The 13,150-nt window shown below is 40.4% G+C and overlaps 1 protein-coding gene across 11 annotated transcripts in view; it reads right to left on the bottom strand.

Annotated features, from left to right (window-relative positions):
* lrriq1 (leucine-rich repeats and IQ motif containing 1) overlaps positions 1–13,150 on the bottom strand; it is a 162,385-nt gene that overhangs the window by 86,300 nt on the left and 62,935 nt on the right. For all 11 annotated transcript variants that reach the window (XR_009513741.1, XR_009513740.1, XM_059978414.1 and 8 more), the window contains one exon: positions 1,077–1,256. Coding sequence is in view for 9 of the 11 variants with exons in the window: in XM_059978414.1 (XP_059834397.1) it covers positions 1,077–1,256 (180 nt within the window). In the remaining 2 variants the exon portion in view is untranslated. The remainder of the gene's footprint in view (positions 1–1,076; positions 1,257–13,150) is intronic.

Raw genomic sequence — 13,150 nt, 5'->3', positions numbered from 1 at the left:
TGGCAGCACCTCTACTTCCTTAGGCGTCTGCAAACTAAATTACATCTAAAACTTTTACAAACTTCTGTAGATGTGTAGTGGAAGGTATAATGACTGGCTGCATCATGGTCTGGTATAGAAAAAACCATGCCTTTGAATGGAAAATCCTATAACTCAGCTCAGTACAACACAGGTAAAGCCTTCCCAACCACTGAGCCTATCTACGTGAAATGCCATTGTAGGAAAGCAGCATCCATCATCAGATATCCTCACCACTCAGGACATGCTGTCTTCTAATTGCTGCCATCAGAAGAGCTCAGGATTTGCACCAACAGGTTGAAGACAGTTACTACCCCACAACCATCAGGCTCTTGAATAAAAGCAGGTACCTACACTCACTTGCCCCATCCATTGAGATGTTTCCACAACTAATGACCTTACTTTTAGACTCTTTATCTCAATATTTCATGTTCACATTATTTATTGCTATTTATTTATATTTGTATCTGCACAGTTAGTTGTCTTTTGCACTCTGGTTACTCTTTCATTGATCCTGTTACAGTTACTGCTCTATAGATTTGCTGAGTATGCTCACAGGAAAAATGAATCTCAGGGTTGTATATAGTGACATATATGTTCTCTGATAATAATATTTTCTTCGTACTTTGATATCCTCTTTTGACATTGTCGCCATTTTGCCTGATTATGATTCAGCAGGGTATTCTAGAAAAGTTGATACTTTAAAAGCTCTAAAATACATGCAAGTTGATATAAATATGCCAATATTTTTTATTAATTTGCTTGTGGTCGATGATATAAGACAATTGAAAGATGGTGCAGAAATGCCAGTGCACCAACAAGGCAGCTTTACTACATATTGAGTTTCATTAAACCTATACTGGAACCAACCTCAGTGGAAATCTCAAGCCAAGTGTTGATATATTAAAACTGGAAAATGCTTAAACTAAATTGTCCTGTTTCCTGTTTTGTGCAATTCTTTAATCAAACCAACATATGTGTCAAAAAACTATGCATTTGCAAGAGGCACAGCCTCAAGTTACAGTCAAAAAGGACAAAATACAAAAAGGGAGACTTACTCCAATTCAGTTTTGTGTCTCCTGTGTAATAATTCAATTTCTTGAAGCTGAGTCTGACATAGAGCTAGGAAACTCCCTGCTGAAGGTTTGCTAAGCCTCTCTGCAGAAGCATCATCAATGGAAGTAACTCTCCCACCATCCACCACCTGCAAGTTTGGCAATACTTTTAGGATTGAACATCTGTAAGAAACAATTCACAAAGCTTACATTAAAAGATTGCTGGTGCATTTTAATATTGAATAATTCTAATGGGAAATGGTTATCTTCAACCTAAATCTAGCATTTTTTGTATATGATCCCAAGTAAATGCTCAGAATTAAGTATCAGATATCATCTTTAGATAAAAATGCTACACAAAAATGCATTTTATAACACTATTTTATAACATTGTTGGTGAAAATATAAAAATTCTTAAAAAATATATAATTTGTTACTTCAGGGTTTAAAAATATAATCAAGCAAAATGTAACCTTTCAAAGTTGCTCCCTTGAGAAAAGTAGAAAAAATACGATCTTAAGCCAGAAACCAACGCATCTTAGATCACCAGTGAGATTAAAAGTGAGAGAAGGAACATAACTTGTCACACTCCTCTGTGAATGCTAAATTATGTGTTGCTGGGGAATAAGGCAGAGTATACTCTTGTTTCTGCCATAATATGTCATCTTTCTGTTTCATATTAAAAGTTCAGGAAGAATTATCTGAAAGAAAAATAGGGCAACATAGAATATTATAGTGAATTTAAACATCAATGTAAACGACCTGTCAACATGTTCATCAATACACTTTATGAGAAAACGGCTCAAATTTCTCACAAAGTTTAAAATGGCGTATTTGATTGATACTGTGAATAGAACATACTTTTGCTGTTCATGAGAGAGAATGGTCATTCATCTACAAAAATTAAATCTCCTTTTTCAGTCCACTGTTCCATTTTTCTCCTTATACTTCTGATAAATATCCTGAAACCCTCATTTAAATAAGTGTTTTTTTCCTTGTTTATACTGCAGGGCAATTTTAACAGCTTACTTTACTGTATTTGATACAAGTACTTACAACAAAAGTGTAAAAAGGAGATTCCAAATTTCCAAACAGATGATTGTTGATGTTGAGACAACTTTAGACTTATAACAAAATTCAATGAGACATTCTGAAATTTCATAGGTTTCATCACACTATCTGGTGCAAAGTAGTAGGGCCATTGATATTAGAGAAGAAATAGCTATTGGAGGAAGAGCAACTGTTAGGATTTTTTTATTGAAAAACATTAAATTTAAGTTGGTTTACATGTTCTTCAGTTATTCAATTTCACTTTATTATTGTTTATTTTATTTAACCATAAAGTGCTATGATAATGCATTGTTTATGAATGTCAGTGAATGTTTACAACTATGCAGGCTTTACTTAGCTTTTAAGTTAACTCTGGAGAAAGGCCTATCAGTATCATTCAGAAAGATCCTGGGCAACACCCATCATTTGCTAAGAGACGAGCACCAGTTGAGATGATTCAGTGGAATCAGCACGTGCTTCAATCAGTAGAAGATCGGAATAACTATGGGACATTCTTCTTTAAACAGGTCCTGTAGATATAGGCATTCTGACACAGGATGGTAATCTAACACCTTTGTTAGAGGTTGTTTACAGCTGGTAAGTCTGTTAGTGTCAGTCTGCTATAGATCTTACTTCATACTTTCAGAATTATGTGGGAGTTTAAAACATTATGCCATGTAAAAAACATTGTAGCTTTACTCACAATGCTGTGCTTCCACTGGAATTCTTTAAAAAATACATTTGCTGTCATCAGCCCTGTTTGCTTCAGCTCTGGTGTTGCTTTGAAGTTTAATGACACTGTCAGATCCATTCCAACTCTCCATAAATTTTTTTTCAATTGCTTCTGCTTCCTCCAGCTCTGGTCAAGGTACCAATAAATTTTATGTCGGCCAGGCTTCCTCTAGCCCCAGATTGGCTGCGTTCACTTATGTTAATGACAGCAGTAGCTGTTGTCACTCAAGTCACTCTCCTGATCTCAAGCTTCATGGCAACTTCAGTATAATTCACCGGTAACAAACTTAAAACTAAAACCTGCTGGCCAGTTCTCTCCAGTTTTGATTTAAATTTCCATGGCACTGTAAACTCTGCATAGGTTCTCATGATAAAAATGTTTGCCCATTCCTATTCCTACAGAACACCACTGGCTTCACTTCCATCATCTGCCACATAACACACAGTAATAAAAATAAATAAAATAATATTTTTATTTGGTTGTAATTGCCACAAAACTTCCTACCATTGGTTATATTTTTGATAGCCCTTCCAGATTCAGTTAATCTGTTTTAGAAATAAAGTGCAATTGTAATTTCCACTTCATTTGTCTGCCATTATTGTATCCAACAGACATACTTCAATAATTTCAGTTTGTCGTCAAGTTTAATTGGACTTAGTGCCAAAACTTCTTTTGTATCTTTTAAACACTTCAGTTGATGGAAACATTTTAAATTACCATGCTTTCTCTTCATTCAGTTAGGGTCTTTTCTCTTAGACAGACTGAACTACCGAAAATATCATAATCGGATCAGCACTGGTACTGACCCACCCATAAAATAGGTAGACAGCTCCAACATCTACAAAGCTGGACAAGTACCAGTTAATCAAAACGCCAGTCAATCAAGAGTTGCTTCAGTCTTGCCCCTTCTTCGGGCCTCTGCTCTCTCAGTCCTGCCGCTGCCTAAGTTTGACCACTTCCCAGGGCAGCAAGGTAGCATAGCAGTTTGTGCAGCACTTTACAGCATCGGATGCAAGGTCAAGGTTGGATTCCACCGTGGTCTGTAAGGTGTTTGTACATTGTCCCCATCACCAGGCTGTTTCCTCTGGGGCTTCGGTTTCCTCCCACATTCGGGTTGATATGCTGTGGGCATATCATGTTGGCGCCACATGGGTGGTGACTCCCATGGGCTGCTCTCAGCACAATCCTTGCTGGTTGGATTTGACACAAATGACACATTTCACTGTATGTTTCACTATACATATGACAAATAAAGCTCGTCTTTATTGTCATCTCCTCAGTACAGCTCCTCTCATCAGTCCTGCTCCTCTCTGCGTGAAGTCTTCATGGATACCATGCCACTCCTTCTAGAACGCAGGTTATTTTTTTGCAAAATGTCTGATAACAAAACAGTTAATATAATGTTGTTGTACTTCCAGAGTATCAAAATCAATAGGGGATGCTAAAACAGTAAACTCTAGGGGTTCCCAACCTTTTTATGGCATGGATCCCTACCATTAACCGAAGGATCAGTGGACCCCAGGTTGGGAACCCCTGGTATATTTTCACTTGTTCCAGAGATGCTGTTGCCAACAACCTCCACCTATTCAAATCATCTCAGCTAAAAGACAAACCAGGCTGAAGTTGGCTCAAGGTAGTACTATGCTTTGAAGTTGTACATCTTCAAAAAAAATTGACTTTATCTGGAGCAAATCACACTAGCTAGTGATACCAGGTGAAGTCACAAACAATCTTAAGTTTGATGGGACACTTCTTGTCAGAACATGTTTCCCAGCTTTAGCCATGCACATAAGGATGGCACTATTTGTGCAACACCTATTTCTGCAAATTGAATGAAACTGTGCTGAAAGTTCCATTCCATGAACCATTACTTCATTGTCTCATTTGAACTTGGCAAACATAATTTTAGTTGGTTCCTTTGTCTGCTATTTAAAGGAACATTCTGCTGACACTGATGGGACAATTTTGAGCTGAGTATAGATGGCTTAGACACTCCCAAATAGTGAAAGGGTGCTAGTACTTACTTAGATATTAGACTACTGAAATATTTGTATTGTGGGCACCTGATTAATTACTCCAATGATAGCTTTCCTATTCTGAAGGCACAATTATGGGTGTGACCCATCACTCCAGATGGGTCAGGGATCTTGGTACACAACTTAAGGATATGTCCATTAACACAGAAACATAGAAAACCTACAGCGCAGTACAGGCCCTTCGGCCCACAGAGCTGTGCCAAACATGTCCTTACCTTAGAAATTGCTTAGGGTTACCCACAGCTCCATGTACATGTCCAGGAGTCTCTTAAAAGACCCTATCGAATTCGCCTCCACCAATGTCGCCGGCAGCCCATTTTATGCACTCACCACTCTGCGTAAAAAAACTTACCCCATCATATCCTCTGTACCTACTTTAAGGAACCTTAAAACTTTGCCCTCTCATGCTAGCCATTTCAGCCCTGGGGAGAAAGGCTCTGACTATCCACATCAACTTATACACCTCTATCAGGTCACCTCTCATCCTCCGTCGCTCAAGGAGAAAACACCGAGTTCACTCAACCTGTTTTCATAAGGCATGCTACCCAATCCAGGCAACATTCTTGTAAATCTATGGTTTCCACATCCTTCCTATCGTGAGGCGACCAGAACTGAGCACAGTACTCCAAGTGGGGTCTGACTAGTGTCGTATATAGCTGCAACATTACCTCTCGGCTCTTAAACTCAATCCCACGGTTGATGAAGGCCAATGCTCCGTACGCTTTCTTAACCACAGTCAACCTACACAGCAGCCGTGAGTGTCCTATGGACTTAGACCCCAAGATCCCTCTTATCCTCCACACTGCCAAGAGCCTTACCATTAGTACTATATCCTGCCATTATATTTGACCAGCAAAATGAACCACCTCACGCTTATCTGAGTTGAACTCCATCTACCACTTCTCAGTCCAGGTTTGCATCTTATTATTGTAAGGCTGTAACCTTTGACAGCCTTCCACACTATCCACAACACCCCCAACCTTTGTGTCATCAGCATAATTACTAACCCATCCCTCCACTTCTTCATCTAGGTCATTTATAAAAATCACAAAGAGCAGGGGTCCCAGAACAGATCCCTGAGGCACACCACTAGTCACCGACCTCCATGCAGAATATGACCTGACTACAACCACTCTTTGCCTTCTGTGGGCAAGCCAGCTCTGTATCCACAAAGCAATGTCCCCTTGGATCCCATGCCTCCTTACTTTCTCAATAAGCCTTGCATGGGGTACCTTATCAAATGCCTTGCTGAAATCCATAAACACTACATCTACTGCACTACCTTCATCAATGTGTTTAGTCAAAAAATTCAACCAGGCTCGTAAGGCATGACCTGCCTTTCACAAAGCCATGCTGACAGTTCCTAATCATATTATGCCTCTCCAAATGTTCATAAATCCTGCCTCTCAGGATCTTCTCCATCAACTTACCAATCACTGAAGTAAGACTCTCTGGTCTATAATTTCTTGGGCTATCTTTACTCCCTTTCTTGAACAGCATCTGCAACTCTCCAATCCTCCGGAACCTCTCCTGTCCCCACTGATGATGCAAAGATCACTGCCAGAGGCTCAGCAATCCCATCCCTTGCCTTCCACAGTAGGCTGGGGTACAGCTCCTCCAGTCCCGGTGACTTATCCAACTTGATGCTTTCCAAAAGCTCCTGCACATTCTCTTTCTTAATATCTACATGCTCAAGCTTTTTAAATTGCTATAAATCATCCCTACAATTGCCAAGATCCTTTTCCATAGTGAATACTGAAGCAAAGTACTCATTAAGTTCCTCTGCTATCTCCTCCGGTTCCATATACTTTTCCACTGTTGCACTTGATTGGTCCTATTCTCTCACGTCTTATCCTCTTGCACTTCACATATGTAATGCTTACACGATCGGCTGGTGTATGTCTAGAGGAAAATTTGTCCAACCGCCAAACCCCACATCCCGTATATGTGGATGCTGTGAAATACACGCTAATACAAACTCGCACACACAATATCAAGCTCACACCAGGTACGCTTACAGAATACACTTTATAAATCTTACTAGAACTAAGTGATTAATAACGATACAATATATATGAAACAAAGAAAATAAAGAAAAGGCGCCAAAACTTATCAGAGTTCAGTCAATTAGTGCACATCGTTGGAGCTCAATCATCAAACCCTCTGACCACTCTTTGCTCTTCTCCAACCTCCACGACCCCCGCACCTGGGACCACCCTCGGTGATTGACCATCAGTGCCGCACCCGTCCACCTTCCTCACCGTCTTCTTCCCGACTCCCCAAAAAGACTGTGCAATCCCAGCTCCCAGATCCACAAGAGAAAATAACATCCAACCCAATTGGTTAACAAATGAATACAATCCCCGTTATCAGCAACTGTAACCCAAACAAGCTTCGAGCTTCGGGGATGCTCTGCAAGAAAAGCACTCCCTCACCAGTTAGCATAACAAAGAAGTAGTTTTACTTTTAACAAACAAAGAAGCCACCTTGCTTAACATATGCAGTACACATATTTGTAGAAAGCCTTTGGGTTTTCCTTAATCCTGTCCACCAAGGCCTTCTCATGGCCCCTTCTGGCTCTCCTAATTTCTTTCTTAAGCTCCTTTCTGTTAGCCTTATGATCTTCTAGATCTCTCTCATTGCCTCTGTCATATGTTGAAAGATTGGAGCGACTGGGCTTGTATACACTGGAATTTAGAAGGATGAGAGGGGATCTGATTGAAACATATAAGATTATTAAGGGATTGGACACGCTGGAGGCAGGAAGCATGTTCCCACTGATGGGTGAGTCCAGAACTAGAGGCCACAGTTTAAGAACAAGGGGTAGGCCATTTAGAACAGAGATGCGGAAAAACTTTTTCACCCAGAGAGTGGTGGATATGTGAAATGCTCTGCCCCAGAAGGCAGTGGATGCATTCAAGAGAGAGTTAGATACTCTTACAGATAGCAGGGTCAAGGGATATGGGGAGAGGGCAGGAACGGGGTACTGATTGTGTATGATCAGCCATGATCATAGTGAATGGCGGTACTGGCTAGAAGGGCCGAATGGCCTACTCCTGCACCTATTGTCTATTGCCTCATTTTTTGAACTTTTGTAAGCTCTTTTTTTCTTCTTGACTAGGTTTACAACAGCCTTTGTACACAACGGTTCCTGTACCCTGCCATCCTTTTCCTGTCTCATTGGAACGTACCTATGCAGAACTCTACACAAATATCCCCTGAACATTTTCCATATTTCTTCCATACAGTTCCCTGAGAACATCTATTCCCAATTTATGCTTCCAAATTCCTGCCTGATAGCATCATATTTCCCCTTACTCCAATTAACTTGTCTGTTCCTATCCCTCTCCAAAGATATGGTAAAGGAGATAGTGATCACAATCTATCTCCAAAATCCTCTCCTAGTGAGAGATCTGACACCTGACCAGGTTCAGTTCCCAATACCAGATCAAGTACAGCCTCTCCTCTTGTAGGTTCTTAATGAAGAGCCTATTCCTGCAAACTTCAGAGAGATCACATCTTAAGTATTGTGATGAATAATATATTTGAAGGTTCAGGTTTTCCAAGGTCATCACTGAAATACGTAATATTTTGTGAGATCTTTAATCACAAGCCTGCACTTAGAAGTTTTTGAGTGCATTGTTGACATGCCAAATCTCTTCAAACTCCTAATGAGGTACAGTTGTTGTCTTGCCAGCATTGATATGCTGAGACCAGGTTAGATCCTCCGGACATCTTGATGCCCAGGACCTTGAAACTGCTCACTCTCTCCACTTCTGATCCCATTATGAGGATTGGTAGGTGTTCTCTTGTCTTACTCTTCCTGAAGTCCACAATCATTTCTTTAGTCTTACTGACGTTGAGTGTCAGGTTGTTGCTGTGGCACCACTCCACTAGTGGGCATATCTCACTCCTGTATGCCCTCTCATCACCAAGATTCTACCAACAATGGTTGTATTTATAGATGATACTTCAGCTATGCTTAGCCACATAGTCATGTGTATATAGAGTACAACAGTGGCCTAAGCACACATCCTTGAGGTGCACCAGCGCTGATCATCAGCAAGGAGGATATGTTATCACCAATCCACACAGATTGTGGTCTTCAGGTTAGGAAGTTGAGGATCCAATTGCAGAGGGAGGTACAGAGGCCCAGACTCTGTAACTTCTCAATCAGGATTGTGGGAATAATGGTATTAAACGCTGAGCTATAGTCAACAAACAGCATCCTAACATAGGTGTTTGTGTTGTCCAGGTGGTCTAAAGCCATCTGCCATCGACTATTGTGGCGATAGGCAATTTGCAATGGGTCCAGGTCCTTGCTGAGGCAGGAGTTCAGTCTTGTCATGACCAACCTCTGAAAGCATTTCATCACTGTCGATGTGAGCGCTACGGGCAATAGTCATTAAGGCAGTCCACATTATTCTTCTCAGGCACAGGTATGATTGTTGCCTTTTTTGAAGCAAATGGGAATTTCCACTCATAGCAGTGAGAGGTTAAAAATCTCCTTGAATACTCCCACTAGTGCAGTGGTCCCCAAACACCAGGCTGAAAAGCCTGAAAAGCCGTGAGGAAACGATACGATTTGGCGATATGAAATGATACGAGTCAGCTGCACCTTTCCTCATTCCCTGTCACGCCCACTGTTGAACTTGAACGTATGCAAAGTCATGACCCACGCAAAGTCATCAGTTACCTAAACACAGTGATACCCTAGCGCCAGGGATCACTGGTTGGCTTTGGGTAACCAGCCGCCTTACGTGGCCAGCGAGAAGTGCCGTTGCTACTGGCTTGGAGTGCGGACAGATGGGCGCCGCCTCTAAACCTGTTTAGCACACCGAATGTTCGTGGGGAACCCAGTGCTAAAATATTCGCAGATGACCTAATTCGGGCTCAGGGTTTCGTAAGAAGCAGAGCAGCTAACTCGTTGCGATATGCTGAAAGTCATCCCTCGAGCCAAACTTTTGTTGGCTGATAGATCCTACCTACCTACAAGGAGGGGTGGGCACACGCCCTGTTGCACTTCTCGCTCAGTTGCTCTCTCCAGACTGCGACCACCGTGCCCCCAGTTCGGGGATCTCCAGCCCTTATCTTGTCCTCTCACTGGTATGTTGCAATGATTTTATATGTTCATACGAGGAAAATATGTGCTGTGTGTTTAATATTCAAACATTACTTAAAATGTTATGATGCTATTGATTTATAAGTGAGTTATAATTGACTTATCACTATATTCATGTGAGGAAAATATGCGCTGTGTGTTTAATATTAAATTCATTAAACCCTTTTAGAAACAAAATTGAGTGTATTAGCCACTTATAAGTGACTTATAGTTGACTTATTACCTATGTTCAGGTCGTGATTAACACCCCAACCCCCCCCAACTCCTCTGTCGGCCAGTCGGCAAGAATATTGTCAATATTAAACCGGTCTGCGGCGCAAAAAAAGTTTGGTGACCCCGCGCTAGTTGGTTGGCACAGGTTTTCAGAGACTTACCAGGTACTTCATCAGGATCTTCCACCTTGTGAGGGTTCACTATCTTTAAAGGCAGCCTAGCATCGGCCTCTGAGACAGAGATCATAGGGTCATCAGGTGCAGCAGGGATCTTCACAGTTGTAGTTGTGTTCTCCCTTTCAAAGCAGGCATTGAGGCATTGTGTTCATCTGGTAGTGAAGTATCGCTGCTATTCATGTCATTGTGTTTCACTCTGCAGGAAGTAATGTCTTGCAGACCCTGCCAGAGTTGCCGTGCATCCAATGTCACCTCCAACCTCGTTCAAAATTGTCGCTTCACCCTTGAAGTAATCCTCCGTAAATCATACCTGGCTTTCTGGTACATGCCTGGGTCGCCAGACTTGAATGCTACAGATCTAGCCTTCAGCAGATGACGTAACTCCTGGTTCATCCACGGCTTTTAGTTTGGGAATGTGCAGTTAAGTCTTTGCAGGCACACACTCATCCACACAGGTTTGAATAAAGTCAATAACAACTGCAGCATACTCATCCAAGTTCAAAGATGAATCCCTGAATACGGTCCAGTCCACCGATTCAAAGAAGTCCTGTAGGCACTCCTGTGCTTCCCTTGTCCAAACCTTCTTGGTCCTCACTGCTGATGCTGCAGTCTTCAGTCTCTGCCTATACTCAGAGAGTAATAGTACAGCTAGGTGATCCGACTTCCTGAATTGAGGGTGTGGAATAGGCATTCTTGATGGTGGTGTCGCAATGGTCCAGTGTGATGTTTCCTCTAGTATCACAAGTGATCCATTGATGGTAGTTACTTAGTGACTTTTTCAGACTGGTCTGGTTAAGATCTCTCAAAACGATGGTGAAGACATTAGGGCGCACTGTTTTGTGCATGTTGATCCCATTGCTCAGATCATCTAAAGCCTGCTTGACACTGGCCTGAGGTGGAATGTAAACTGCTACCAAAATGACCCCAGAGAACTCCCGTGGTAGGTAAAAAGGACGGCACTTAACTGCTAGATATTCCAGGTCACGTGAGCAGAATTCGGACTGCATTTATATATTTGTGCACCAAGAAGAGTTGATCATGAGGCATATTCCTCCATCTCAGCTTTTCTTTCTTTTTCAATCTTTTTATTAATTTTCATATATACACAAAAAAAACATAACATAATAATGAGTAAATTATAAATACAATAGACTTGAAATCACGTTGATAATAAGATAACAATATCCTATTAAACATCAACAGAAGAAAATACCTTAATCAACCAAGTCCATATGATTATATATGGAAAAATAAACAAAAATAACCATTAAAAAAGAGAAATAAAATTTGAAAATATGTGAAAAAAAGTATATATTGAGAAAAATAAAACTCTAAACTAAACTAACATGGGCAATAATAATAGTTTACAAGTATATGATAGTGTCAACAAACTCCAGAACTCCATACCTGAACATGAATAAGCAGAAAAAAGGTCTGGAAAGGGCCAAATTAATTCATATGAAAATGTCGAATAAACGGTCTCCAAGTTTCTTCAAATTTAATTGATGAGTCAAAAATAGTGCTTCTAATTTTTTCCAGGCTCAAATAAGAAATAGTTTGAGAAAGCCATTGAAACGTGGTAGGAGGATTTACTTCTTTCCAATTTTGTAATATAGACCTTCTGGCCATTAATGTTACAAAAGCAATCATTCGTCTGATTGAGGGGGAAAACTGATTACCATCTTCATTTGGTATGCCAAAAATTGCAGTAATAAAATGAGGTTGTAAATCTATATTCCAAATTGAGGAAATAGTAGTAAATATGTCCTTCCAGTAATTATGTAAAGTGGGACATGACCAAAACATATGGGTCAATGAGACCACTTCTGAATGACATCTGTCACATTGAGGGTTAATATGAGAATAGAATCGAGCAAGTTTATCTTTAGACATATGAGCTCTATGTACAATTTTAAATTGTATTAAAGCATGTTTAGCACATATAGAAGAAGAATTAACCATTTGCAAAATTTTTTCATCTCAGCTTTTGAGAGACTCTATAGGTCTATCCTGACGGCGTATAGTAAACCCATCGATCTGAATCGCGACATCTGGTATGGAAGGGGTTAACCAGGATCCCATGAAACAAAGGACACACGCAGTCCTAATGTCCCTCTGATTCAGCACCCGAGCTCTGAGATCATCAATTTTATTCACCAGAGACTGCACGTTTACTAGCAAGATAGTTGGTGTAGGGAGTTTAAAACCCCGTTTCTTTAAACACACTTGTAGCCCCGCTCTACACCTGTGCTGCCTCTGAGGTATCCTACGGAGCAACTAATTATAAGCATTGTGAATTCTCAACAAAAAAAAAAATCAGAAATGCATATTTTTTTAATCATACCTGCGAATATTTGTTTTATAGTTAAACAAAGTCTATAAAAGGATAATTAAACTGGAGAGAATTTTTATAATTTTGGACATACATTAATGATGCTTGATGGAAGTTTAAAATAATTCTTGCATGAAATGCAGTTGTCTGTTAATCTGATCACCTTGGCTATGTTCTCAAGAGGAATACTAATTAGCTTATGAATCTGAATATCAGAGCTACTTGGTTCTTATACAGATATTCCAAATCAGAAGGAGGGATGCATTCTACTTTTTGAAAAAGCTATAGAATAGTCAGTATTAATTTATTTGAGAGCTCTTTTATTCTGGCTACTCTGTTGGTTCCACTGATGCCAGTATGTTCAAGCCAACTGCATTTAGTGAATTTTGATAATGAACTCCCAATAACACTCTTC

The sequence above is a fragment of the Hypanus sabinus genome, chromosome 8 (genome assembly GCF_030144855.1).
Source record: "Hypanus sabinus isolate sHypSab1 chromosome 8, sHypSab1.hap1, whole genome shotgun sequence".
NCBI lineage: Eukaryota > Metazoa > Chordata > Chondrichthyes > Myliobatiformes > Dasyatidae > Hypanus > Hypanus sabinus.
The sequence above is the reverse complement of the archived record's forward strand: the minus strand, read 5'-3'. Positions and strand labels throughout refer to the sequence as shown.